Below are 27,717 nucleotides of genomic sequence, written 5' to 3'. Positions count from 1 at the left end.
ATGAGAAATCTCTAAACGACCTTGTATATATATGAATGGGGCACATCTCTTTTTAGTAGCCCAGGCCCTGTGGTTCCTTGACACATCCAAACCATACCAGCAGAGCTCATCACTTACCACTATGCTTGCTTAGACCCCAGATCAACAGCACACAGTGCCTGACCACATTCTTAAGGCTCATCAGCATCTCTTACATTTATTAAGGAGTTTCCCCGTGTTTCCAGATTTCTAGGGGAGTTCATCCATTGTGGGGGGTCCCAACAACTGAATTAACCTTTATAGATCTGCATACTTTTCTTTAGGGTTCTTATCTCTCCCCCTGCCACTCAGCACCTTCAACAGCTGCATGGCAGACAGAAATTCACCAGGTGTAGTTCTCTCCTTTCCAGTTGCAGGAAGTTAGGATGCAAGCGGAACCCTGCTAAAAAGACTGAGGGTCTAATTCAGCCCACCATCCTGTTTCCAACAGAAGCCACTGCCAGCCAGATGTGTCTGAAAAAAATGCATGGAGCCAACAGCCCTTCCCCCTATAATTATCTCCAGCATCTGGTATTCATAGATATACTGCTACTGAATGTGGAGGTTCCATTTAGTTGTGGCATAGCAATAGCCATGGCAAAGCCTATGAACCTCCATGAATTTATTCAAATCCCCCTTTAACAAGCTATCTCAGTTAGTAGGCATCACCGCAGTAAGGTAACAAGCGTCTTTGAGGCAAGTCATCATTCTCTTAGCCTCATGGGGATGATAATGCCAGTCTGTCGTTTGGGCTACTGTAAGGACCACTGCCCTAGCCTATTCTGCTGCCTCCCTCCTTCCCCATGGTGTCAAAGTTTAGATTGCACTGTTCTCAAGGGTAGAGACCTGTGCTCCTGACCTTTACAAAGCACCTTTCAAGTTGATGGCATGGTATAGATAAGAGAAGGTACTGATGTGCGCAAAATGAAATGTGCTGTCTAATGTTATACCCCATTCATCATAGTCACTATTTATGCACGGCAGGCTGCTGTTAAAGGTGCAGAAACTGGGCTAGCTGAAAAGGTGGCAACACTAAGCCAGATTTAAAAATAAATTCCTTACATGACAGAGCTCATTTGTCCCATCCTTCCAAGGTGGCCCTTGGGATTCCCTTCCAGAAGGAATGCTTCCTCCTGAGCATGTTGAGCTGAAGCAGAAATAACTGTTCTAATAAGAGGAAATGAAGGAGACTCACCGCAATGAGGGCAGGGTTCCTCTGTTCCCCTCCAGCCCCGGAGATGGGCTGCTCTCCATTGATCCCATTGCTACCACCAGCAGTTCCGTTGCTGTTCACCTGGTGGTGATAGTAGTCCGCCGAAGGGGGCGCTGCGGCGTTGGCAGAAGGAGCCGAAGCGCTGCTGTTGCTACCAGCGGCGGCCGCTGCTGCCGCCGCTTTGCTGTGCTTGCCTCCCTTCCTCACCGCCTGGCCGTGCTGCACGAGATTGAGCAGCTGCAAGGTGCTCTCCCGCTCCCGATCCGAGCTCTCTGCCCTGCCCCGCTCGTAGCGCCCCTCGCAGCTCAGATGGTGCTGGCGGCAGATCGCGATGCGCGCTCGCAGCCTCTCCACGATCGCGCTGTGCACCCGCGGCGTAGCCGCTGCCACCGAGCCGCCGCCGCCTCCCAGCAGACCCGGCGCTTGAGGGGGAGCCGTGTCCCCCATATCGCCAGCCTAAGCTGCTGTGGGTGTTCCGCCTCCTCCTCTCTCGCAAAGCGGCGACCGAGTCTCTCTCACAGCCACATGAATTGCTCTGAATCTGGTTCTTTCTCTCTCTGTGTGTTTTTCGTTCTTTGCAGGGCTACCAGAAATCAGCCCCCTCCTCCTCCTCCTTATGAATTATTAGGCTCCCTCCCGACAACCAGGGGAGAGTTTGACAGATTTAGTACAGAGGGCTGGAGAAAGCGACCGCCATCCTTTGAAGGTTCGTTAGCAAAACGAATGCAACAGATTTTAGCCGGAGGAAGAGAAACTGACCCGGGCCGGTTACAGATTTGCTAGCAGCAGCCATTGAAATCGCGGTGGAGCAACGGATGGGGGCATTAAAAAAAAATCCGCCTCCCACATGAGGTCTAATTAATGGCTGTTTTAAATTATGATGCTTGTTGCTTAAAGCGGTTAATACGATACATTTTAGGGAGATTTTTTTTACAGTTGCTATTACTATTATCTTTTTAAAACAAAAACCAGGTTTCACAAAAGTTTGGAGAAACGCTTTTTGAAAAGGAAGTCAATTGGCAAAAGAATTAAAGGGTTCCCCTCCTCTCAGTGCAAATTCAGTGGGCAGCAGCCTAGAAGTTCGAGGGGGGGAGGGAACCCAAAATTTCTGTAATACATTTATGTATTTATTTATTGAAAAAAATAGGGGGGATTTTAGGGGGAGCTTCCCTCCAGCCTCTCCCTCCCCGGCAACGGGTCTGGTGTGCAGGGAAGGAAAGGGACCTGTTTAACGGAGGAAAAGCGTGTGCGTGGGAAAAGGGGCCTCGAGAGGGATGACACGAGGTTCGTAAGGCTTTTTTGTATATACACCAAGTTGTTCGCAAGTCTGCAGTCAAGTGTGCAAGCAGATCAAGGGGGGTGGGTAGGTGGGATGGGGAAAAAGTTTAAAATATTGTCGTTTTCTCTTTCGCCTATCTCCTCCTCTTCACCCGGTTTCGCACCTACTCCTGGTTAAATAGCATAAAATAACAATCAAATCAATCAGACGAACCGCCTGGCTGGTCCCCGGTGTCATTAAGCTGGCGTTCAGACGCGGCTCCCCAATGAATCCAGCCCATGGTTGAGAGACCCGGGTGGGTAGGAATTTTTTTTTTTGGGAGGAGGAGGGAGAATCTTTAAATGTTCTTCCTTCTCGCGCTACATTAAGAGGCAAGCTTCGATCTGGAGGCAAAACAACCCTCTCGACATCCTTGTGCTCCGTTTTCGACTTCCTGAAGTTTATCCAAACGCCGAAGAACGCGACGGTTTCAAAGTCAAACAGAAATCGCTCTGCTGATCAGCAATTCACAAACGATCCTGAAACTTACAAGCTTCCAGATTTCTGCCGCCAAGACCCGTCCAATCCTGCGAGGCTCCTTGGTGAATTTGTGTATTCCATCCGTCCTAGGGTAGGGAGTTTTGCTTTTTGCAGGCCAGTTATCTCCCAACGCAGTTTGATTGTGGGGGCCGGCCGTTGCCCCCCCCAACCACCACCTCTGCCGGTTTAAGAACTGAGCAGAACCTCGTAGTGATCCCCTTTTCGCTTGACTCGTGTTTTAAGCCTGTTACGACTGGACGGCGCGGGGGCTACCTACAGATACACAGGATTTCATTGTGCTCGCATAGGAACTACGGAGCAGCAGCAGCAAACATGAGGCTCGCGGAGAGCCCTGGCGGAAGGCTGGCATAGTTGCGCGGTAAAATCCCCTTTGCCCCGAAATAAAGGGTAAGGAGACCCCCCTAGCGGCAGAGCGGCTTCATTGCAGGCACCGGAGGCTGGTCTCTTAGGGCAAATGGAGCACGTCCCCAACAACCCCAAGTCAGTTCTCAGCCAGCCGCCTTACTTCAGGTTGCGATCCAATACACTTACCTGGGAGTAAGTCTCACTGAACCCAACAGAGCTTACTTCTGAGTAGACATGTATTGGATCGCAGCCTTAGTTACAATTAGGCCAGGGAGGCGGTCCTGCCTGTCAGCTTCTTCCTTTTTAACCTTGGTATTGCTCATTTATAACGCAGCAGGGAGGAAGCTAGAATGAGCTGGCTCTGCTGCCTATCATTGGCTCCAGCCCCGCCTACTGTTGGGCTCCCTGTCTTCTGCCTCACCAGTTCCAATAGGCACCAGCCACCACCGGTTGCAGGGAGCTTCCATTTACTTAAAGGTCTGCTTCCCATATTATAATTGGGCGCTTGCAATCAAAAGTTAAGAGACACGGGTATGTGTATTTCAAAACGGGGAAATAGCTGTGCCTGCGTAAGTAAAACAAACTCAGATGACTTCAGGAAGCAGGCTCCTACCCATAAATCCTATCTCCTAGTTTGCAGGTGCATTGGAGGAGACACAGTAACCTTATTATAGTGTAGACCAAGTGTGGGGAACCTAGGGACCTCCAGAGGCTGCTGAACTACAACTCCTGTCATCCCTATTGGCCATCCTTGCTAGGGCTGATGGGAGATGTAGTTCAGCAGCATCCAGAGGGCCAAAGGTTTCCCACATTTGGTTGTATAGACTGGGAAGGAAGACATGATGCACAATGGCTTTCCACCATATTGCCCAAGCAATAAAGAACGCAGGCCTATTTATGATCCTGTGCAATTTCTGCAATACTGTGCACACAAATGGCTTTGCCGTAGAACATTTCAGCTTGTGCAAAGGCAAGCAACTCTTAGAAGAGAGCAGTGGAGAGTCTGAATGAGGATTAAAGGTGCAGGCAACTTCACATTAACTATTCTGCCATGCCTATTAACTCCCAATCCACAAATTCTTCAGCAAACAAGATACTGTACTTGCTCCTCCATTTAAATATTATAAGCCAATAGTTTTGTAAATTATATTAAAACAGTGATCTATAATATTGTGTGCATCTACACACAAGCTGTTCGTATAGTGGTAACCTTGTTGAAACATGATGTTAGAAAATGCTATTTCCCCACCTTCCTGTTTAACTCTATTATTGGAGGTTGCTGAAATGAGAATGCATTTGCTTAATGGAGAGGCTGGAGCATTTAATATTTTTCAGCTGTTTGGGACAAATCAATGGTACACTTTTAAAAAGACATTGCTTCAAAACTTACATACACCCATATATCATGTTGCTGATCTATATTAATGAACCATCCTCAAGAGTTTGAAAGAAGCAGAAAAACACTTTAAACTAGCAAGTCTTCCGCGTGTGAGGTAGGGCTTCCTAAGACAGGCAAGTGGCTTTTTATCCACCAAGCTGGCCACAGGCCCTGCGCTGTTTTTGATAAAACCCATTTTGCTGTCTGAGAATACACACACACACTTATAAGGGCACAGTCAGTATATGGGCTGCATTCAGTTCAGTGGTGATGAAGACTTATCCCTAGGCAATAAAAGGGGCACTTGTGAAGGAAAGATTACCAGCTTTGATGGTGCTTCTTGGTGAATTTGTCCAGCCTTCTCCCAATTAGATCAAGACTCTGTTGTCCTTCCTTAAATTGTTCATTGGCTAGCTATGCTTACAGGCTGGTAGAGCAACCCCTAAGCTTGTCTCCATGCACCGGGACTCCTCCCTCCCCCATATCCTCCCCAAATCTGCTCCATGAGGTAGGGGGCATATGTGTGTGTATAAGTCATGCAAGCATAAATCCTTGCACTGATGGAACACTTACTTAGCTCTGAATATATGCCCTAGGTTTTGAGCCCTGCCGCCAATTGTGTGTAAGCACATGAAGCAGTTATGGGAACAAAAAATTGGCAGGGAAGAGGATGGATGGGATGTAATGAAAAAATTGGGGGCTTTTTTACCACTTTATATAATACAAAAATAAGTTATAGTTGATTTTGGAAAGCTTGGAATTAAACTGTCCAATCAAATAAGCATAAAGTGAGAATCAACACCACACAAAACAGTGGTGACTTAATTTGAGCAGTGACTTGGGCTGCAAGTTATGAGGGGAAATGTATCAGGGCTGTGAATGAAAACCACAAGCCCTACTCTCACACTCCCAATCTCCCTAATTTAGCCAAATCATGCCCCCCATTGTAGCCTTCAAAAACAGCTAAGGACACTGGTTACAAAAAGTAAGGGGGGGGGCTCCCTCTGTAATCCAAACATTGAATTGAAACTTGAAACGTTATATTTATAGCTTGATGTTTATAGCTGATTTTAAGCACTGTGCTGGGAAAACATTAGCACAGCTATAGCCTTAGCGTCACTGGGAGGCTTGATCCTATCAAAGGACGGCTTGCTCTCATAATGTATGAAAACTGCCACGCTAAGGTGAAGAGAATTTGATTCTTAACTTTTCCGCTTCCTTACACCTAATATGCTTCCATTTACCAAGAGTAAACATGGGTGTGGTTTATATGCACCTTTGTCAAACACAGCAGGCATAACTGAACTGTAAATCTCATCAGAGCCTTAAAAATGTTAACACACACATTATTTTACACTTTTATTCATCACTATAAACTTGAATGCATGAAGGAGTTGTGCACGGAGGATATGCACACACTTGCCTTTCCTAAAGTGTTGCTGTTGCCGTTATCCCTTCGATACCCCCTTACCTGCCCCTGCCTTGCTGCTATCAGAGCAGCTAAAGGGCTTGGAGTAGAGATACAACAGCCGTAAATAACATGGAACTTACTGGGTGAGTAGATGCTGAACGTAGTATAGGAACTGGTTTACAGGATCAGAACAAAGATCCATGTAGTGGATCTGTTTTGAGACAGATGCAATTGGGAAGCTCACAAGCAAAGAATACAGGTGATTCTGGTTCTGAACATGGAATTTCCATTCACATCTAAAACCCAAGCTTATCATAGACACAGGAAACTCACTTATGGCAAATCAAACCATTGGTTCATCTAGCTCAGTATTGCCTACACTGACTAACAGTGGCTCTCGAAGGTTTCAAGATGGGTTTTGTCCTGTCCTTTCTGGAGATGCTAGGGGTTGAACCTGGGACCTTCTGCATGCAAAGCAGATTAACACTGAATAATGGCCTTTCAATTTATTTATTTATTCTTTGCTAAAGCCAACACATACAGCCACAGCTGAAATGAACAGAGGAAATGCACAAGGTCACACAGCTAAGGCAGTTGAGGAGATTAAAGGCCTGTCTGGGTGTACCACAGGGAGCTCTCTCGCACACCTGAACTTAGCACTAAGCAGGATCACTCTCCCACACACAATACAAAGAGAGAGCAATCCAAGCAAGCATTGTCTGAAGCAGTCTTGCCTCTCCCCCTTATCGCGGGAGAGCCTGCTTCAAACAGTGCTGCAAAACAAACGCCTGTTTCTTCATTGCTGTGTGATGCAGCAGTCTTTGCCAAAGGCCAATGTCTGGAAACCGGCACTGGTTCTGGCAGGGATTGCTCCATTGTGCAGCAAGGAAGAAAAAACCCGGGTCTGCTTGCTTTGGAAAGCCCACCCCGTGTTGATCCTTCTCAGAGGTTGAAGGGAACAGATGGGGTGGGCTTTCCAAACTTGCTCTATGCCTCCCCCCACCTTTCGAGTTCTGACTGTGACGCTTGAAAGGAGGGGCATGGGGCAAGGCAACCCACCTGCCAATAATGTAACATCATAGCAATGTCATGTGATTGGAAGGTGTATTGCGCTGCCTATATACAGGAAGACAGCCCAACTCACCCATCCAAGTTAACTCAGAGCAGCCCTCCTGTATCTTAACTCTGAACTCCTCTGAAATAGACACAGTAATCAGTTTCTCAAACTGCCTGGGCTATGCTCAATGACACCATCCATGCACAAGAGGGAGTTACTGGCAGGCCTTGGTAAACGCCAAGGTTTGCAGAACAAAAAGAACTTTACACTGAGGGAGAGAAAAACCCTGAGACCTCCAATCCCAGAAAATGGTGTATATATAGAATCATAGAATAGTAGAGTTGGAAGGGGCCTATAAGGCCATCAAGTCCCACCCCCTGCTCAATGTATAATGTGGGTGATATATCTTGGAAGAGGGCATGGCTGGAACCTTGAACAGGTTTACTCGACATTATAAAATTGTGTTGCTTGTCTCACTTGTCAATATTCCAATAGTGAATCCATTATTGAATTGTCAGAATCAAGCTATTGCATTAAGCATTTATCAAATTCCCTGACTCGCAGTCCAAAATGGAAGCAGACCCAACTGGTATCACACACGGAACAAGCAGCAGCCTCTGCGCACCAGAAAAGCACTGAAAAGCATCTTCCCTTCCAAACGCTACAGAAATTATTACATAATATGACAAATTGATACTGCAATTTCTACTTTGCTTCAGTGGATGTCAGCAGTATTAAAAAGAGTTTTTCACTTTGCAGCCAGCTATGCAGGCTAAATGCAAGTCCATGAATTCTGGGTCTCCAGGATGCATGAACAAATGATGGCCTGTTGGTTTAAGAGAGATAATCTGTCATTGCCCTATGTCCTGAAAAATAGCTTGATGTTTATAGCTGATTTCAAGCACTGTGCTGGGAAAACAGCGTGTATCTTACAGTCTTCTCACCATGTACAGCTTTCCTCTTCCAAAAATAACAGAAGCCAAGCATTTTTCATACAATGGCACAATCCACCTGGGCATCACTGCATATTAAATTTCATTTCCTGAATGAACACCCAGGTTATTCAGAGACTATTTTTCATTTTAGATCATTAATTTGAGCTGTCTGGCATTCAAAAACACAGAAGGGAAGACTTCCAATGTAAAAATGTCTTTAGAAGATTATTCTGATAATTAAAATAAAGTATGAAAAGGAAACAAACATTAACTTATTAGTATCCATAACAATGTGCAGGCATATAATTGTCTTGGAGTACAAAGGAAAACAGCTGGAATGCAGCAAGATCTTCAAACACTGTCACCAGTCTAGAGAAAGCACAATTGTATACGTTTATAAACCTTAAAAAACGATAAATCACACGCTCAGTCCATTTTTTCATCTTGGAAGCAATCTGCACTGTCCATGTAGTCCTCAAGATCAGTATATTGCTTCAATCAAAAACAAAACAAAACATAATTTTAGCAGACCTAAATTCTAACTGAAACTTTTGATGTCATTTATTTGCAGATTTATAAATCACTTCAAAACCAAAAGTGATTGAAATGGTGTACAATAAAACAGTGGTTCTCAACCTTTATGAGCACGGGACCCCCTTTATAAGCTGAAAAAAAATTGTGACCCCCTCCCCCCAGGGAGGCAGGCTGGCTGCCAGGAAGGAAGGGGGAAAGCAGCCTTTCTTTGCAGGCTTGCTTCTTTTTGCTTCACAAAAAGCCCTCTCCTCTCATTCTAAGTAAGGGCGTTGCCAGTAGTGGCAGTGCAAGGAGACGGGAATCAGTGATAGTAATCCCCTCTTCTTCCTGGTAGCCCCACCCTCAGCCTCCTTTGGCATCTGCCATGTATTTTATAGGCAGATGCTTGCCCTTAGTGAACCTGAAAGACACTCTGGAGCTTCAGAAAAGGCCTCCCCTCTCGTTTGGAGCAAGGGGGAGGTGTCATCTGCAGCAGCAGTGGAAAGCAGACAGTGTAGAGGGAGTGAAGACTTCTTTTAAAAAAATTAATAATTCATTTCTTTACTGTTCACGGCCCCCTCTGGATTACTTCGCGGCCCCCAGGTTGGGAACAGAGCTTGGAAAAGTTACTTTTTTGAACTACAACTCCCATCAGCCCCAGCCAGCACTGGGGCTGATGGGAGTTGTAGTTCAAAAAAGTAACTTTTCCAAGCTCTGGTTGGGAACCACTGCAATAAAATAAGATAAAATACAAAAGATTAAAAATTCAGTAAATTAAGAGCAACAAAACTATTCATACAAAATTGCTGAATTATTCCATAAAATGACTGGGTCACAGTTCAGGAGAAAACGTAAAACAAAAATGACTTCAATAGTCACCTAAATGTCAAAATGCTAGGCACCTGTCTATTTTCAGTTGGTAAATGATCCAGAGTGCTGGAGTAGCAACACTGAAAGTCTGGTTTCTAGTGCATGCTAACTTGCACCTCCGGGGCATGTGGTGTTCTTAGTAGTGGAATTCCCTCCCAAACGATCTCCGTCATGCCCCCGTTATGATGAGCTTCTGCCGGACCTTGAAGACCTGGGCTCTTCAGACAGGCTTTTGGGGTGGGTTAGGTTTATTACTACTGTTGAGATTTTAATGTTTTAATATATTTGTATGTTTTTATTCTGTACGTCGACCAGAGTGGCTGGACAACCAGCCAGATGGGCGACTAATAAATCTAATAAATAAATAGTGCCCCATATCAGGAGTATAATTACTGGGCAGGGGGCTTTAAATGCTACAAGCAAAACTATGAACTGCACCTGGTAGCATGCTGCAGCCAGTTGAGCTCCCTCAGCAGGTATGCTGTCAATGGGATGTCCCAGACAACCACCTAGCTGCTACATTTTGTACCAGCTGCAGCCACCAGACTAAGCCCAATGGAGTATGTTAATATACTGCACAATTTAGACCTCAAGCTCCAATTTCGGGAAGAATTCAATGCAGTACTATCAAAGTGCGTAATGGGAAGCAGCAAGGTAGCACACTAAACTGAAACACAGTCAAGGCAAAGTCAAAGGAATACCCAAGTAACAATGGAGGGGAAATTTCACAAGTGACTATTGGATTCAGATCGCTAGTGAATACATAGTTTTAATAACAGCATATAAAGGACAATTTTGGTGGGTACTGCTTCTTGCTCTCATTGGGAAAGACTGCATCTATCAAAAATCTCCCTTTTGCACAAGTATGAAAGCGAAATAAGTCCTGCTCCTGTGGAAATCCAGCAACTTTATTAATAAGACTGGTGCAAGACAAATTCCACACCTGTCTGTATTGATCTAAATGTACCTTTTTCAAAACTGCTAGCTCTATAATGCACTGCGAAAGAGCAATCCTGGCCCCCTAGGATGTTTTCCCCAATATTGTAAAGCAGTTTTCTGTAGAGACAGTACTTAATTATCAACTAGCTAAAACAACTTTCTTAAAAGTAAACTGCTGTACTTTGGTCTTTATTTTGCTGAAGTAGCGAAAGCGGCAGGATGCCATACTTTAACAGGATAAAGCTTAGCAAGGGAAGAAAAGAGCAGTCCCCAGGATCAGAGGATGTAGCACCTTCTATGCAGTGCAACCTTTTTGACTGTCCATCTGTATTTCACTGCCTAATCACAAAGGGACATGATAATAGCATGGGAACAAGTCCAGACTCTTCTGTTGAGACTTTTAAACCAAACCTCAGTGGTTTAAAATGGTCCTTGCTTTCTAGCAATGCTTTTAGAATCATGGTGTCAGGTAATTATTCTGTTGGGGAATTAGATAGGCATAGAACCCAGCTATCTCTCTCAAAGTCCTAGCAGAAATATGATAATCATTAAATTTATTTAATTTATTTATTTAATTACATTTCTAGACCGCCCTATAGCAGAAAGCTCTCAGGGCGGTGTACAACAAGCAGGCACAGATCTGAGCTGGACCAATTTCTAAGCAAGTGCTACTTTCAGTCAACTTCTCCTGGAACTACACTTTATGAACTGTTAAATTTGCTCTCTCTCGCCATCCTCCATGATTGAATGGCCTACACTAGTATCCCCCAAAAGCCTCAATGCTGTTTTGATATTAATTTTATCTGCCTTCAAAGCAGTGAAATTCGTTTAACAATCAAGTCTATTGTACCTTATGAATCCAGCCATCTTCATTCAGCTGGCTGAAAACTCTCTCCACTGAATCTTTGACTGGCTCATCCTGAGATCCATCATTTTTCATAACAGAGCAGCAAATCTCATACAAGTGGTATTTAAAATGCTTCAGATTGTGATAAACTTGAGTACGGTCTCCACACACAGTGCCAACCTTCAATGCCTGTATCAAAAGACAAGCTCTTTTACGTAGGTGGTCTTGGGCAATTGGAAATACAATTATCTCGTCAGTTAAACAAATATACCATATTAAATGATACAATTCAACATGAATAGGATGTTTATCAATATCTAATTGAAAATAACTTCCACAGTTGCCACTTTTACAAAGGCAACATTAGTGTCAATTCAAATCAACCTTTTCTTCATTACTACCCTAAGAATGGCAATTCAGGAAAGCATCAAGGTGATCACTTGCTTTAATCAGTTGAAATACTGGTGCCACTGGGGCTGTGAAAAGTTTGAGATAATAAATTAAAAAGATTAAATCTTTGTTGGCATGAACTTATTACCATCTAGTTATAGAACATAAACACTGCAAATCCTAGGTTAATACAATAGAACAGTCACATCAGTGTAAATCTAAGGAGTCACTTCACTTGAGAAAGTTAGGGAATGCAAAATTAGGAGCCCCACAGGTACATCAGCCTAGTTAAAATTGCACATATGTACAGCAGATGTTAACATGCATTTGGAACTTGACAAAATACTGCGTGAAGTATGTAATTCTCTCATTACAAAATCAAAGCCTCTGGAGTGCACCAAGTCAGTTCCCATGCTTAACCTACTTATTTGTATGACTACCTAAAGCTATCTACCTTGTTTATACATGAAGTCAGATAAAGTATTGATCTGTTACACATACACAGTCAGGCCAATTTCATGTGAGGCCAACCCTAACATGATCAATTTACAGGGAATCTTGAATCCATCTGATCAAGGTTTTGGGGAGAATTTTCCCCCAGATAATAATATGCAAAGACTACAAGCTGTTAAGCCACTAAAAACTTGGTCTCTCCAACAGATAGGTTTGAGTTGCAAAATATAACACTATATTTTATTAATTTATTTAAAATATTTATATCCTGCCCTTCTAACCTACAATGGGGCACTCAGGATGCCATCACACACAGTAAGATGTACCAGGATGATCTATAGAGATGTACCAGGATGATAACTCTATTTTTAAAAATAAGACTGTACAGAATTTTACATTATTTTTGTAAGTATATTAATTGTATAGACATCAGTTATTCTTTTGGCTATATACTTGTTGATAAAATGCAGGTTTGGGGATATTGTTATAATCAGCTTATGCACAAGGACTAGAAGAAATTTATCATGATCTAGAAGGTTGCAATATATCTGTGTATTTAGTTATACATTTGGAAAATGCTGAGTGTGACATTTTCATGATCACAGATGCCTAACCACAGCTGTCGGGCATGTTGAGTACTGTATATGTGGTCACTAATACATGCACAGAAATGATACATGTACAGAAATTTTGAAACCTCATTAAAAAAAGTTACTTAAAACAGACTTGAGAAACACAAGACTAAAAAAAAAAAAAAAGCATAACCATCACCAACAAAAGTATGCAGTGCTTTTTAATTCTTAGCAGTTTCATGCCCTAGGAATAAATTTACCTGTTTGTCATGTGACATGAAGTCGTCTACTTGCAATGTTTCACTATTGTACGATTTTCCTGACAGAATCACTGTAAACTTACAGTACCTCTGCAGTTCACAGGCCTGACAGCAACGTTTCTCTGCACTTTTCAAAACTATGCGGACGCCAGGGTAACTATCCACTCGTTCCTGGAAAAAGATATTTGGTTGGAATTTTGTTGCTCACTTGCTCCAGTGAATCAAGTATTGCCCTTCAATAATACTATGAACACAGATACAAATAATCTTGGGACACTGTAGCCTTTCTATAAATAATAAATCTCCAAGTATTTATTTATTGAATTTATTAGTCGCCCATCTGGCTGGCTATCCAGCCACTCTGGGCGACGTACAAAATAGACAAATACATTAGACATTAAAAATCTGAAAACAATGATAATAAAATCTAGCCCACCCCAAAAGCCTGCCTGAAGAGCCAGGTCTTCAAGGCCTGGCGGAAGCTCATCATAGAAGGGGCATGGCGGAGACCCTATTTATAACTGCCCCTTCCCCCAGACATGAACACATGCGGTGACGGAATATTTTGAAGTACTTTCCACTCACCAATTAGTGTCTAACACCTGGCAACATGTACATGATTTCAGTCTTCAAGCCTGAAGAAACAGGTGTGGCAGAAGTGTATCCCACTCCTGACATCCCTTCTACTTTCAGCCATATGGGCTGCATCTATAAGCAAAGGGCCTTTTAGACTTTTTCAGTGCAAACAGTGAACACTGGGGGTGGGGGAGAGGGATCACATTGTGATCGCTGTCCCCACGCAGAGCTGAAGGTCTGAAGAGGGGCTCCTACACACATGCAGTGTGAAAACTGGAGGTAGGTCCAGCAGGGTATCCAATACTAGGAAGAAGCCAGCAGGTGTGGTGCTGCTCCTTGCTTATCCATGCATTCATTGTCAATAGCTTTATAAGCAGAGATATGAGCTTGGCATACTACTTCAATCCTCCCTTCATGCAAGCAGAGAAACAGGTCAGGAAACCACAGTTAACTATAGTTTCTTGTTACATCTGAACTGGGAAATGCCCACACGAGCAACGATATTAAGCCAACATTTAGTACATGACATCACTTTTTATGCCAGTTGCATTGGCTATCAGTGTGGTTTTTGGTCCTAAGTCGAAGTGCTGGTATTCACCTTTAAGGCCCTAAGCAGCTTCGGTCTGAATTACCGCCTGGACTGGAAATGTGGGGCTGCACGCACCTGCAGGAGACTCATTCCTTTCTCAGCTTATGAAGTAGAGATATGACAGTCCGAATGCAGCTTACGTGCATAGATAGTTAGAAGGGAGCTCAAGATACTAAAATGTTTGTTCTATAAGCAGCCAGAAACGAATTACAGAAACGAATCTGAGAGCATACTATAGGTACAAAAAGATGAATGGAAGTGTCAATACTTTATTTAGTCTCTGTTAAGTTTACATCGTCGGTTCTAATTGAAATCTTAATGTGCAGTACTACATGTAAACAAAATTCCTGCTCATAAGGACATCCCCATTTACTTCCACAGAAGATCTGCATGTTCCTTGGGACTGGAGAAGACCTGCCCTGGCAATAATGACTTGAGCATCTGGGTGCTTGCCTGCTTGCACCCCTAGGCTGTTATGTCTTGATAGCTGAGGTTCCTAGTAAGTGATATAAGGACTGGGGGGCCCTGCCTGACCCTAAATCCAGAGAGAGGCTACATTCAATCTCACAGCCTCTTGCATCAGCTCCTGGCTGGGTCAGGAGGCATAAAAGCCCGATAGCCCTTGGGCACTGGGTCTGCTGCCAGTGGGGTCACCACCAAAGGGGATAATCTCTTGGGGAGCCCCATAGGAAGTCCCAAAAGTGAAGGTGCTACCCCTTTCTATCCTCTTCTAGAGGAGATTGGTAGTGTGGAGGGTGTAAGGCATTCCTGTGCAGGGTGAGAGCCTGTGAACTGAACTGTGTGATAGCAAAAAGTCACCAGATGCCTTCAGAGCTAGAGTCTACAATTGGCAGAAGGCTGGCCCTCCCTGGATGTGAGATGGGAGGGGGGCAGTAGATGTGCCCTGTGTGAGAGATATTGGATGAGGTAGTCCTAGTAATACTGTTCCCAGTTCTCTCACAGGCGTACTGGGATAACTGTTTTGATAGTGTTAGTGGTGGTTTGTTGTTGTTTATATCATGTGCTTAGGAGGGACATGGGTGATGCCACCCCAATTTCAATGATCATGGGTGGAGGGAGGTATAGCTACGGGGAGGCGATGGGCTACTATGGAAGACGAGAGCAAGGCTATCTACACCTTGTTTCTCACTCCCACTCCTCCCATGGAATTTCCTGGTTACTCATCTGCTGTGATCACGGGTCTGTGTGTGTTGTTGTTTAATGCCAGATCGGTACACAATAAGACCACACTCATCCATGAATTGATGGCTTCTCTAACTGCGCTGGCAGAGGCCAGCTCAGCTGTGGTATTGGAGGAGCCACAATAGCCCTGAGTGATTTGAATGTCCGTGCTGAGGCTGTCTCTACCTTTCCAGCTTGGGACTTCACTGGTCCAATACATAAGGCAGGGCACATCCTCAATTTGTTTTTTTGTTCCAGATGGAGGAAAGGGTGATCTGGAGATAGGGGTGGTGGATGTCACGCCATTATTGTGGTCAGTCCATTTCCTGGTCAAGTAGATCTGCTCCCAGAGGGTAATGGAATCCACTGGAGGAGTTTCCAGTGGACAGAGCAGGACTCTGTTGAAGCTCTTGTTACACTGTGGAACAATCATGGTTGCCCGAGTGCCCTCTCTGCCATTGTGGAGTCCAACTTGCACCTTGGTACACCAGCGAAACAGGCTGGACGATGGTTACAGTGCAAGTGGTACAAGATGTGCTATGAGGCTGATTGGGCACAAGTAAAACAACATAACCATGCTCACTGTGTGGCGGTGAGCGTGGTGAAGAAGGCCCACTTCTCTGCCTCCATTGCATCCTCAAGTAGCTGTCCAGTGGAGCTTTTTCATATTGTCAGGGGTCTGTTAACATCAACTCTAGGAAATGGAGTTTTAGACCCTTTGGAGGCTCACTGTGAATTGTTTCCAAGGCACTTCAAGGGTAAAGTGGCTTGCCTCTGTGGCAATCTTGATGCCCCATCCACATCTACCATTTTTTGCAGCGAGGTGTCCAGTACAATGTCTGCCACAACTTCTTGGGATCGATTTCATCTGATGCAGCCTGACGATGTGAACAAGGAGCTTGCAACAATGCAGCCAGCAACGTGTCCTCTTGCCCTTCTTGGCTTATCAAAGTTTGCTGAGGGAGTATGACAGAGTGGATCCAGAGTGTGGATCCAGAGTGCGGTCCCAGCTGCTCTGAAAGAGGCAGTGATCTGACCGCTCCTGAACAAGCAAAAAAGCAAATAGGGAGGCACCCAATGACGCTCCAGCCAAAGAAAGGGAGACCCTCAAGGTGCCAAAACAGCAAATAGCAAATGGCAGAGTGAATAATAAGGAATTTTTATTGCAGCCCAATTTGGGCTGCAATAAGAATTTCTTTTTTCACTCTCTGCTTGGACCCATTGGTTTATGACAACTACCACCCAGTTGCAAATACTCCCTTTTTAGGGAAGATGATTGAGAGGGTTGTGGCGCAGCAATTGCAAGTACTCTTGGATGAAACAGATTATCTCGACCCATTCCAATCTGGGTTCAGGCCTGGTTATGGGACTGAATCGGCCTTGGTTGCCCTGATGGATGACCTTTATTGGGAGGACAGGGGGAGTGCGACCCTGTTATTCTTACTTGATCTCTTAGTGGCTTTTGATACCATTAACGCTAGTATCCTTCTGAGCTGACTTGGTGAGATGGGTATCGGTGGTACTGTTTTACAGTGGTTCCAATCCTATCTCCAGGGTTGTTTTCAGAGAATAGCATTGGGTGATTGTCTTTCCATCCCCTGGCAGTTGTGTTGTGGGGTACCACAGGATACCATTTTGTCCCCAATGCTGTTTAACACCTATATGAAGCCATGGGGAATGGTCATCAGGAGATCTGGGGTGAGTTGTCAGCAGTACGCTGATGATACCCAGCTCAATTTCTCTGTAACATCTGCATTGGGAGAGGCCATACAAGCCCTGGACTGGTGCCTGGACTTGGTGGTGGGCTGGATGAGGGTCAATAAACTGAGTCTGAATCCTAGCAAGACTGAGGCGCTGTGGATTGGTGGTTCCCTGAGCTCAGATAATTGGTCAATTTCTTGCTTTGGATGGGGTTGTACTCCCTCTGAAAGAGCAGGTCTGTAGTCTGGGGGTGCTCCTAATCCACCTTTGTCACTAGAGACCCAGGTGATCTCAGTGCCTAGGAGTGGCCGTTTCTGGACTGGGATAGCCTGACCACTGTTGTCCATGCACTGGTAACCTCCAGGCTAGATTACTGTAATGCGCTCTATGTGGGGCTGCCCTTGAGATTGGTCCGGAAGCTGCAGCTGGTACAAAATGTGGCACCACCACTGCTCACTGAGGCAGGGTATCACCAACATCTTACCCCACTGCTGAAAGAATTGCACTGGCTGCCCATTAGCTACTGGGCCAAGTCCAAGCTTCTGGTTTTGGTGTACAAAGCCCTATGCAGCTTGGGACCAGGATACCTGAAAGATCGTCTTACCCCTTATATACCCAGGCAATCACTGCACTCTGCAGGTGAGGGCCTCCTGCAGATTCCATTTTATCAGGAGGTCCGTTCCACACAACATAGGAAGCAGACCTTCAGTGTTGTGACACCGACACTTTGGAATTTCCTCCCCTTAAATATTAGGCAGGTGCCATCTGTTATCTTTTTGGTGCTTACTGAATACCTTTTTCTTTCAACAAGCCTTTTAAGTAGAGATTTTATCTCAGTCTGCATCTGTGCTCGAATTGCTTTTTAAGATGTTTTTAAACATTTTCTTTTTAAATATGTTTCTAAATATGTTTTAAGGTATTTATAAAGATGTTTTGTTTTAATATGTTTTAAAGTCTTTTGTTTTTAAGATGTTTTAAAGTGCTTTTATTGTTTTTGTTTGCTGCCCTGGGCTCCTTCTGGGAGGAAGGGTGCGATATAAATTAAATAAATAAAAAGGTGTGTATGTATAGAACCGCTGCTACTATTGAAGGAAATGGAAAAGTCCTTGCACACCTGGGAATGCTATCTACATGTTAGGGAGTCATCCCAAACCTAGGCAATCCAATGAAAGGCACATAGCTGACAAATTCCATCTGCACCTATCCATGTAGGTCCAACTTACAGGACCTGCTTCAAGTTATCCCACTTTCAGAGATGGAGCAGGTGGGCAAATGTGACACAGCCTTCAAATGTAGCATGGCTCTGGAATGCTCTCTTGAGAGACATCCATCTACTCTATCACTGCCCAGCTTTCCACTTAGGGGTGAAAATGTGATTATTTATGAAGAGGCAAGTGTAAATTGATATTTAGGCCTTTATAGGCAATTTAGTGTTACGTTTATTTTTTCTGGGGTGAGTTTGTTTTTTGGTGCTGATGTTTATGATTATATATTTTTGTATTTTTTACTGTTGTATATCATTACAATGTGTAATGGGTATAAAAATATGTGTACAGAATGAAATGCTATAGCTAATTCAACTAAGAAGCCCAATCACAGAATTGGAAGATACATTTAAGGTCATCTAGTCCAACCCACTGATCAATGCAGGATCTAGCGTGTAGAAGGTAACTGCAACAGCCCTGACAAACCACCATCCAGCCTCTGCTTTAATACCTCCCCTGAAGAAGTGTCCATCATCTCCCAAGGTAGTTGGTTCTGCTGTAGAATAGCTCTTACCCTTAGTAAGTGCCTCCTAATGTTTAGCCCAAATCTGTGTGCCTGCAATTTCCACCCATCAGTTTCAATTCTACTCCCTGGGGCAACAGAGAACAAGTCTGCTTCATCTTCTGCATGATAAGCCCTTCAGATATTTAAAAATTGTTATCAGGTCTCTCCTTAAATTTTTCTTCTCAGGGCTAAACCTACCCAGCACTTTCAAGCATTTCCCACAGAACTTGGTTTCCAGACCACTCATCATCCTGGTCACCTTTCGCTTGACACACTCGTCTGTCAATGTCCTTCTTAAAATACGGCACCCAGAACAGGACATAGTATTCCAGATGCAGCTTGACCATTGGAGAATAGAGTGCAGCTATGTGCTTTGGACCTATATTTCTGTTAATGCAGCCTAAGATTCCATTAGCTTTTTTAGCAGCCACACTGCACTGCTGACTCATGTTCAGCTTGTGATTAACTAAGACACCTAGATTCTTTTCCCATGGACTGCTGCCAGGCTTCCCCCCCTTCATCCTTCTTATGCCTTTGACATTTTGTACTTGTTTGCAGGGTCTTATATTTATCTGTTCAATTTCAGCTTCTTGTTTTCAGTCCAGTGTTCCAGCCTGTCAAGATCACTTTGATGCCATCTTCTATATCAGAGGTCACCACCACGGTGACTACAAAGGCCTTATTTGGAGACCCCAGGATGAACCATAATTCCCAGATTTTTTTTAAGCAAGTTTGTAGTATTTTTAGGAACCTGAGATATGAGGCAAAAGTGTACAGACACCATCCTTTTCATTTTTGGGTGAGAAATTACCCTGCTCTACTCTTTCAGTGTTTTACTCCCTCCTGCTGGCCAGAAAAATTCCTGCAGGCACCCTTGTGCATGAAAGAGGAAGACATGCCCTTGGGAGAAACGTACATGTGTTGTGTGTGAGAGAGGTATGATATGTGGTCTGTGTGAGAGAGAGGGAGAGATCCACTTGGGTAGGCAGAGACGTAGGTGTGGGGTATATGTATGAATGTGTGCATGTGTCAGACAGGGGGAGGTACCTAAGAATACATGGTCTATGAGACAGGGAGAGATGCACTTGGGCTGAGAGGAGGGATGTATATATGAAGTGTATGAGTGAGAGATGAACATGTGCTTGTAGTCTGCATGTGTGTGGTGTGCAAGTTCATGAAAGAATGAACGTGGTGTGACCCCCTTTTATATTTTTTCTAGTACTGGGAAATGCTCCCTGTTGTTATTAGACAGCAAAGCATCATTCTGTGTGTGTGAGAGAGAAATCAATATTGTGTGATCTCCATAATATGACCGGCAGGACATAGCTGACTTCTTATGGTAAGCCTGAGGTTGTCCGAGGAGGGGGAGAAGCAGCAATGATTGTACTCTTAATTTTATGATGTGCCCCACCCCCATGGCAGCCATGCTCTTATGCTGTGCCTCATCATGGCAGCCACTGTATGACTGGTGCCCACAGCATTTTCTCAAAATTCAAAACGTGCCCACTGCTCCAAAAAGGTTTGCGACCTGTTCTACCCTTTCATCTCCATGTCATCTGCAAATCTGACAGCATCTCCTCTATGCCCTCACTGAAGTCATTTATAAAAACATTGAACAGCTGAGGTCCTATAGCAGCGTTCAAAAGACCAATACAAAAACACAATACCTTATAGCGGTCTTTCCAGCGACTTCTAGAGAGTAAATTGTCAAGACGAGGCTGAATAACACGGTTGTCCAAATAATGAAGAGAAGTCAACATATCTTGTGCATACTTCTTTTGTCTTTTGCCCTCTGTTGGAAAAGGGGGGAGAAATCAAATTACCACAGGTTTGGTTAGCTTCACATAGTTAAAATATAGTAATGCGCTTACTAATCCACTATTTACTTCAAAAATAAAGTATTTTAAAGTGATGAAAAAGCCTCTTGATAAAGAAAGTCCATCTTTGCTTACCATATAATGAAATCAAAAAGGCATTGTCAATTGCATTGATGAGAAAAGCCCTTACAACTCTTTTGAAATGGACAAAAGGATCAACACGAGCCACTGTAAAAAATAAGAATAATCAGTAAAACATAATCACTGTAAAAATAAAAATAATCAGTAAAATATATCAGTACAGTTATCAGTATGATGATTTACATCAGATTTGCATAAGAAGTCCATACTGTTCCCTACATGGAAATAATGTACAATGGGCTCAAAAATAAATGCCATATTGTGACATTACAAATATGATAGTTACAGCAATTTTTATTTTAACCTTACAGGATGGAATGTGCTTCTCCAGCAGTGTGCTCGACATAGCATGCTTTTTCTTTTGCAATTGGCTTTTATCTTCAGAGTTTTCCTGTTCCAACTCTTCTTCCTCATCATCGGCTATGAAATCTTTCATGCTGTCAACATCAGATGCGTCACTAATTTCAGCAGGTGTGAGAGGTGGATGGCAAGAATCATCTAGTATTATAACATCTTCTTCATTATCCTAATAACATTAAAAAGCAGTTTTATTTGAACCCTTTATTTAAATTAATTTGTGTTATCATAGCATGTATGTTTGTAAAATGACTTTTTTTTAAAAAAAGTATTTGCACTGGAAAATCATTACCAAACACCCACCCCCACCCAGGCTAGGTTAGTAAACCATGTCTGCTTTCACTAGCTGAATTAGGATCACAGCCTTGATGTAAAGAGAAACTTTCAAAATTTCAGATAACTTGTCCTAGAAGTAAGGTGAAGCCAAATTGCAGCCAGTCACCTTCCTGTTTTCAGCAGGGTTGGCGTCATAACCATACAGGAGCCAAGTCAAGATTACTTCCAGGTCAGGGAACGGGTCTCGTATATGGATCCAAACAATAAAACAGTGTGGTTCCCTTTCAATTCTTTTACTTTTAGCATTTTCCAACAAGCCTAACGAGCACAAACTTTGCATGAGCACAGCAAATGTGATGATACATTCCACAAATGAATTAAAAATGTACCTCATGACGTTTACTGGTGCTACAAGTCCGAGCAGATCGCCGTTGAGACAGTTCCTGCAGCTTCATTAGCCTTTTTTGTTTTCTGTTTGCTTCTTCTCCTGCAGGCGATGTATGTAGCTCATGTTCAGCAGCCAAGTCTTCCTCATCTATTATACAAGTGCGTTTAGCAAACACTTTCCTAACAATGTCACTATCATCACTCTCATCGCTGTCATACATTACAGATGTCCGAGATCTCTTGCACCTCCCAAGGTTGATGCTTTCTTCATCTACATCCTCTGCTGCTGTGCAATCACAACCTGTCTCAACTGCTGGAAGGCTACTTGTATTAACCAGAGTTTCGTCTTCATCCTTGTTATGTATGGGTTCACCTTTTCCTCTCTCATCCACATTATCTTCTGAACTGGTTTCGAGTTCTTTTTCCGATGATGACGTAATTTCATCATCCTCTTCCTCGCTATCAAGCAATCTACTTCTTCTTTTAGTCCGCTGCCAGTCAATCCTAGATTTAGCTACTGGTTCTTTTGCTCTTGCATTTCTCCTTGTTTCATATCTTCGACTTACAGAATTTGTTTCCATAATGACTTACTAAAAACAAAAAATGACAAAACTGTGGTTGTGAATTCAGGAAATTACCTACATCTTTTTGCCTTCATATTTTCCTACACAGAGATTTGAAGGCTTGGATAAAGAAGACAAAAATTAGCTTCCCTCCAACCCGAGACTTAAACGTAAAAATTTTAAATCTTTAAAATCTTATATTTTGTCTTGCAGACTCAGTGAAACTTTTATAAGCAATGTTTTAAAACGATATTGTCACACCCAATCCATATTGCTGCAAACCTCTTAGATCCAAGCCTCAACAGTAGTAATGGCAGTGATGATAACATTATGACTACATTTGACTATAATACTAAAATGCATCATTCTTAAGAACTGATGTTTTAAAATTCTGGTTGCAGAATACAGAACATCTTTAGGTACTGGATCCAGTCTGGGATCTGCTCAGCATGTTGCTTGAAGTCCAGCAACACTGTGGTAATACAACCATATCTTTGTACAACATAGCCTATGGCTTCATTTCCTGCTTCTCACTTACCTGAGATTCCTCATCTTCTACACCAAGTGAAATAAGCTAGTGAATATTTGAAAATTAATACACATGCAAATGTGGAAGTGTTGAGAAGTTTGTTTCAGTTTGTGCAAATCTCCCATTTTCGGAAGTCTGTACAGCTCAAAGTGAAAGAAACTGATTAGAGAAATATACTTGACTTGCACTTATTTCAACAACATAACACTTAATGGGATGGAGCAGAATATAAATCAAATAAATGAAGGTTTAGATAGGAACTGTAGACAAAATTAGCAATCATATTTATAGCCTGATCCTATTTACCTTTATCCTATCCCTGACTTCATTCGTCTGCCAAGGAACCCCAATTGCCAGCCACAGAATACCTGCATAGGGCACAGAATTCTGGATAATGTTTTCGAGTGCAAAATTAGCTGAAAGAGATTGCTGGCTGGACCTGTTGCTTTTAGCTTGGCCTGACCATATATTTACATTCATTAAAACATTGTTTTCCCCTGCCTTTCTCGTATTTGAGTTTCCCAAGGCAGCTTATAATCAAAAATTAAAGTAACAAGTACGAACAAAACAAAGTCATGTCACTGAAGGCAAAAAGCCCCCAAACCCCTCCTTCGTCCTGGATGCATCTGTGGGAGAAAGGAGGGGGAAAAGGAGCTGGTTCTTGTAGCTTTCTTCAGACATCTGCCAGGAAAGTTTCTTGCACACGCTCAGAGGCACTCTTGACTACTGGTGCATTAAACTACAGATAACACCTTGAGGACTTTTATGGTGGAAAGGCAGGGCAGGTGTATGAGCGCGTTTTTATTTATTTTTTATTGCCACTGAGCTAAGGATTCCCCCTGGGCTCAAGCGCTGCAGCCAGCCAGAGTGCGCCATCTCCTCTCTCAGTTCTCTCCAGAGTTCTCCCTCGAATTCGCGCGCCCTGAAACAACAGATCCACCGTGTGACCCCCACTACGTCTTCCGCGCATCTCTATTCTCCCCTACCTGAGACTTCAACGGCCGCTCTACGCACGTACGCAGGGAGGCGGAGCTATAAAACGCCGCACCCACTACCGCAAACCACTTGGTGCTTGGTTTTTTTGGGGGAGCAGGTCTGTCTTCTATGTCACGGCCTGCGATTGGTCACTCCTTCCCGCCACTCACACAAACCATTTTGCGTGTCGCCTTCTCACGCTTTTGCGTGTTGACTTTCCACAGCTTGGCGGGAGAGCAGATGGCCTCACGTGACGTCTCCTCGTCTTTCGCCTTCTACATTTTCGTATTTCTTTCCCCCTCCCAGAGACTTGATAACACACACTACAGAGTAATCAAACTTCCGGGTTCGCATTGCAAACCGGGTTTTTTTTTCGTCTCCCGCCGGTGAGATCTGCCCATAGAAAACAATGGGGAAATGCATGATTTTAGAGTGCCCCCTCCCTCAAAAAAGAAAAAAAAAGTAATGCACAAGGGCACCAAAACCAGGAAAGTGTAATTTTTAGAAAACTATGGGAAAATGCATGAATTTTCCGTGTCCCCTCCTTTAAAAAAAGCCGAAAAGCACCAAAAACAGTAGTGTTTTCTTTTTCTATTTTAGTTTGGAAAGTGTTTTCTTTTTCTATTTTAGCGTTTATTTAGTGTGAAAGATTAGGCTTAAAAATGTTTTAGAGCTGCATGCAAGTCAGTGAAGCGAAACGCTTCTCTTTGCGACTGATCGCCTGATTTGAGCTGCGACGGGGGGGGGGTAGTTCTGAAGGGGCAAATTAAGACTAGTGGTGTTCCTTATGTGGGATTTTTGACTGGGAACCCAAACCTACCTCACCTCCACTTTTAACGTGCTCTGTTAACAACAGACTACACTGCAGGGCTGTCATAAGCCATTCTCAGCCACAGCTTCCATCCTAGGCTGTATTTGGCATAGGGTGGCCAAGTGTCTTTCTCGACAGCAGACACTGGCAGGTTGCTGATCCACACTACTGTGTACATTTAAAGCATACCCAACGCACATTTAAAGCACATGACTTTCCCCAAAGAATTCTGGGAACTGTTTTTCCCCCTCTCATAGAGCTACAAATTTGTAGTACCCTTCGCAAATTAGTTCCCACAAGTCTGGGGAAAGTGGTGTGCTTTAAATTTGTGTTGGGTGTGCTCTAAAGAAAAGTAAGCAGTAGGGGCACCAGAAAAAAAATCTGGGGGTGACACAGAAGGGGCAAAGTATCTTTCAAGGTGGGTGAAATACACTAGGTGGGGGGGGCGAGCTCCTTGTTTGGGGAAGGGCGCTTGCCTGAGAGTAAGCAAGGGTAGCAGAAAGCTTGAAGTTGCCTGTCAACTATTAGCTAATGGACAGCAGACACATATGTCGCTACCTGGTCAGTCTTCTCTAACATTTATTATCATCATCATCATCATCATCATCTGCCCTTCACTCAGAGGTCCCAGGATAGGTTACAACAATTTAAAAACACATAATTAAAAGTTAAAAACAGTTAAAAACCTACAACACCACAGAAAATAGGGTGGGTTCCAAAACTATGTGTCTCAGGTGTCAAAAATGGAAATGGACTGCCTTCAAGTTGATTCCAACTTATGGTAACCCTACAAAAGGCCAAGGTAAAGAAGTGTGACTTCAGCATTTGCTGAAAGTTGTACAATGAAGCTGCCAGATGCACCTCAGTGGGGAGGGAGTTCCACAGCTTAGGGGCTGCCACAGAGAAGGCCCTCTCTTGGGCCACCCCCCCCCCGAGCTTCCAAGGATGCTGGAACTACCAAAAGGTGGTCAGAACTGTACTCCTATTTAAATTATCCTGTTCTAACTTTATATCTATAGATATAAATTAGCATATGCAAATATCATGCAACCTCTGTCCCCCACCCCCTTTTTTAGTTAGGCATAAGTGACCACCCTAATTTGGTGCTGGCAGTCAAAAAAAAATCAAAGTGTTTGTACCAAAATAAGACCTGTGTCAGAAAGGCGCCTCCACAGTCGGACGCATCATGCTTCTGAAAACCAGTTGCTAGAAGCCACAGGATGGGCAAGTGCTCTTGCACTCAGGTCTTGGTTCTGAGCTTCTGATTGGGGCATCTGGTTGGCCACTGTAAGAACAGGATGCTGGACTAGATAGGCCACTGACCTGATCCATCAAGGCTCTTCTTATGTTCTTAAACAGCTCTCTTTTCCAATTCTGAACTTATCCAGTGTCTGTATTGGGCAGCTTTCACTTCTGTCCCGGGAGAAAAAACCACAGACACATCAAGCGGAATCGGAAAGCTCCGTGTGCAGATGTTGATCTGACATATCTCTATGGTGTCTTCTACTGAAGTTCAGATCCTGTCAGCTACTGCGCATGTTCCTAACAAAGACGATTTGGAAGAGAGCTTGTATTCCCTCCCCCATGTATATATGTTACTTTTCAGCCGCGCGATGGCGCTGTTGTCCTGCTGTTTCCTACTCGGATATAACCTACTCTGCCAGGTTGCTACGTTAATAAGCAACAAGCTTCTTTTCCCACTTGGATTAGCGGATGATGGTAGTGTGATGGATGGATTTGTGGCTGATACAGGAATCAAAATCTCCAAACAGCTGCAGGAAAAGGAGGAGGGGTAAAAAAAGAAGTTTTCTTAGCAAGGAAATGAAACAACAGCAGAAATTTCTTTACTGGTTAGTTACATTTCCTCATTACCCATCAACAAAGCCTTCTAGATGGTTTGCAAACTATTAAAAATACAATATACAATCAGAAACATTTTTTTTAAATTATAAACCAATTACAGCTGGTATAGCACAGTGGGAAGGAGAGCCTGGCTGGGAGTCCAGAGTCTGTGAGTTCAAATCCCCGGTCGTGTCTCCTGGGTGTAAAGGGCCAGCTAAAGATCACTCCCATAGTGAGTTGCTCAGGAGTTACATGCCCTGCCTCCTGTGCAGCCGTGGGCAAGCTGCATAGTCCCAAGGAGCCCAGTTGCCCCCCAGCTGGGAGTTGCCGACAAAGAAGGGGCTGGCTTGTGTAGCTGTGGCAAGCTGAACAGGCCCTAGCCTGCTGGGGAGGACTAGCCTCAGAGGGAGGCAATGGTAAAGCCCCTCTGAATACCACTTACCATGAACACCCTATTCGTAGGGTAGCCATAAGTCGGAATCGACTTGAATGCAGACCATTTCCATTTTTCATTTTCATAAACCAATTACATAAAAATCAGCACTATTCCCCCCCCAACCCCCCAGCAAAGCTCAGCATTTGTATACTGTGTAAATTCAGTTTTAAAAAAACCAACAACTAGCAGCATAAAATCAATGTAAAAATAGCATAATAACCAGTAAAAAGGGGGGTGGATTAGTGGAAAGAAATTAATTATCACCTCACTTTCATAAGGAAAAAAATTCTTCCCATCCTAAATGTGTTGCTTATCTTGCATTTGTTAAATGCACAGGAGTTGGGGGGGGGACTTCAACAGAGAAAAAGTGTCAAATAGCAATGATAAATAAGAGTGAAAATTACATTTATATCCTGCTGTGCCTCCAAGGAGCTCATGACTACATATTTATTTATTATTACATTTTTATCTGCTTTTCCCTCCAAGGAGCTCAAAGTGGCATATAGTCTACCAGGTTATGGTCTGAAGGCACATGAGGCCAGCACCCTGCAGAAGCTAAGCAGGGTCAGGTTTGGTCAGTGCCAGGATGGGAGACTGCTTGGGAACCATATGTAAGCCATCTTGGTTTCTATCATGAAAAGAAAGGCAGGGTATAAATGTAATAAATGAAATATATGGTTCTCCCACTTCCCATTTTATCCTCACAACAACCCTGTGAGGTGGATTAGGCTGATAGTTGCTGACT

The 27,717-nt window shown here is 43.6% G+C and overlaps 2 protein-coding genes across 7 annotated transcripts in view; both read right to left on the bottom strand.

Annotated features, from left to right (window-relative positions):
- MAML2 (mastermind like transcriptional coactivator 2) overlaps nt 1-3,633 on the bottom strand; it is a 234,191-nt gene extending 230,558 nt beyond the window's left edge. Inside the window, exon 1 of the mRNA XM_061628774.1 lies at nt 1,214-3,633. Coding sequence (XP_061484758.1) covers nt 1,214-1,678 — 465 coding nt within the window. The 5' untranslated portion in view covers nt 1,679-3,633. The remainder of the gene's footprint in view (nt 1-1,213) is intronic.
- A 4,741-nt stretch (nt 3,634-8,374) lies between these two features.
- CCDC82 (coiled-coil domain containing 82) lies at nt 8,375-26,210 on the bottom strand. Of its 6 annotated transcripts, XM_061628771.1 has the most exons (9): nt 23,895-24,151; nt 23,215-23,276; nt 21,819-22,406; nt 21,106-21,322; nt 20,791-20,883; nt 20,506-20,630; nt 13,021-13,191; nt 11,349-11,534; nt 8,375-8,668 (listed from the first exon to the last, which is right to left on the bottom strand). In XM_061628771.1, exons 3-9 carry the CDS (start codon nt 22,395-22,397, stop codon nt 8,603-8,605), a joined length of 1,437 nt encoding a protein of 478 aa, XP_061484755.1. In that variant the 5' UTR covers nt 22,398-22,406; nt 23,215-23,276; nt 23,895-24,151; the 3' UTR covers nt 8,375-8,602. The 6 variants fall into 6 exon arrangements, with proteins under 6 accessions (XP_061484755.1, XP_061484754.1, XP_061484753.1 ...); XM_061628770.1 differs by lacking the exons at nt 23,215-23,276; nt 23,895-24,151 and adding an exon at nt 26,018-26,210; XM_061628769.1 differs by lacking the exons at nt 23,215-23,276; nt 23,895-24,151 and adding an exon at nt 24,704-24,852.
- Nucleotides 26,211-27,717: the final 1,507 nt, after the last annotated feature.

The sequence above is a fragment of the Rhineura floridana genome, chromosome 5 (genome assembly GCF_030035675.1).
Source record: "Rhineura floridana isolate rRhiFlo1 chromosome 5, rRhiFlo1.hap2, whole genome shotgun sequence".
Taxonomy (NCBI): Eukaryota; Metazoa; Chordata; class Lepidosauria; order Squamata; family Rhineuridae; genus Rhineura; species Rhineura floridana.
The sequence above is the reverse complement of the archived record's forward strand: the minus strand, read 5'-3'. Positions and strand labels throughout refer to the sequence as shown.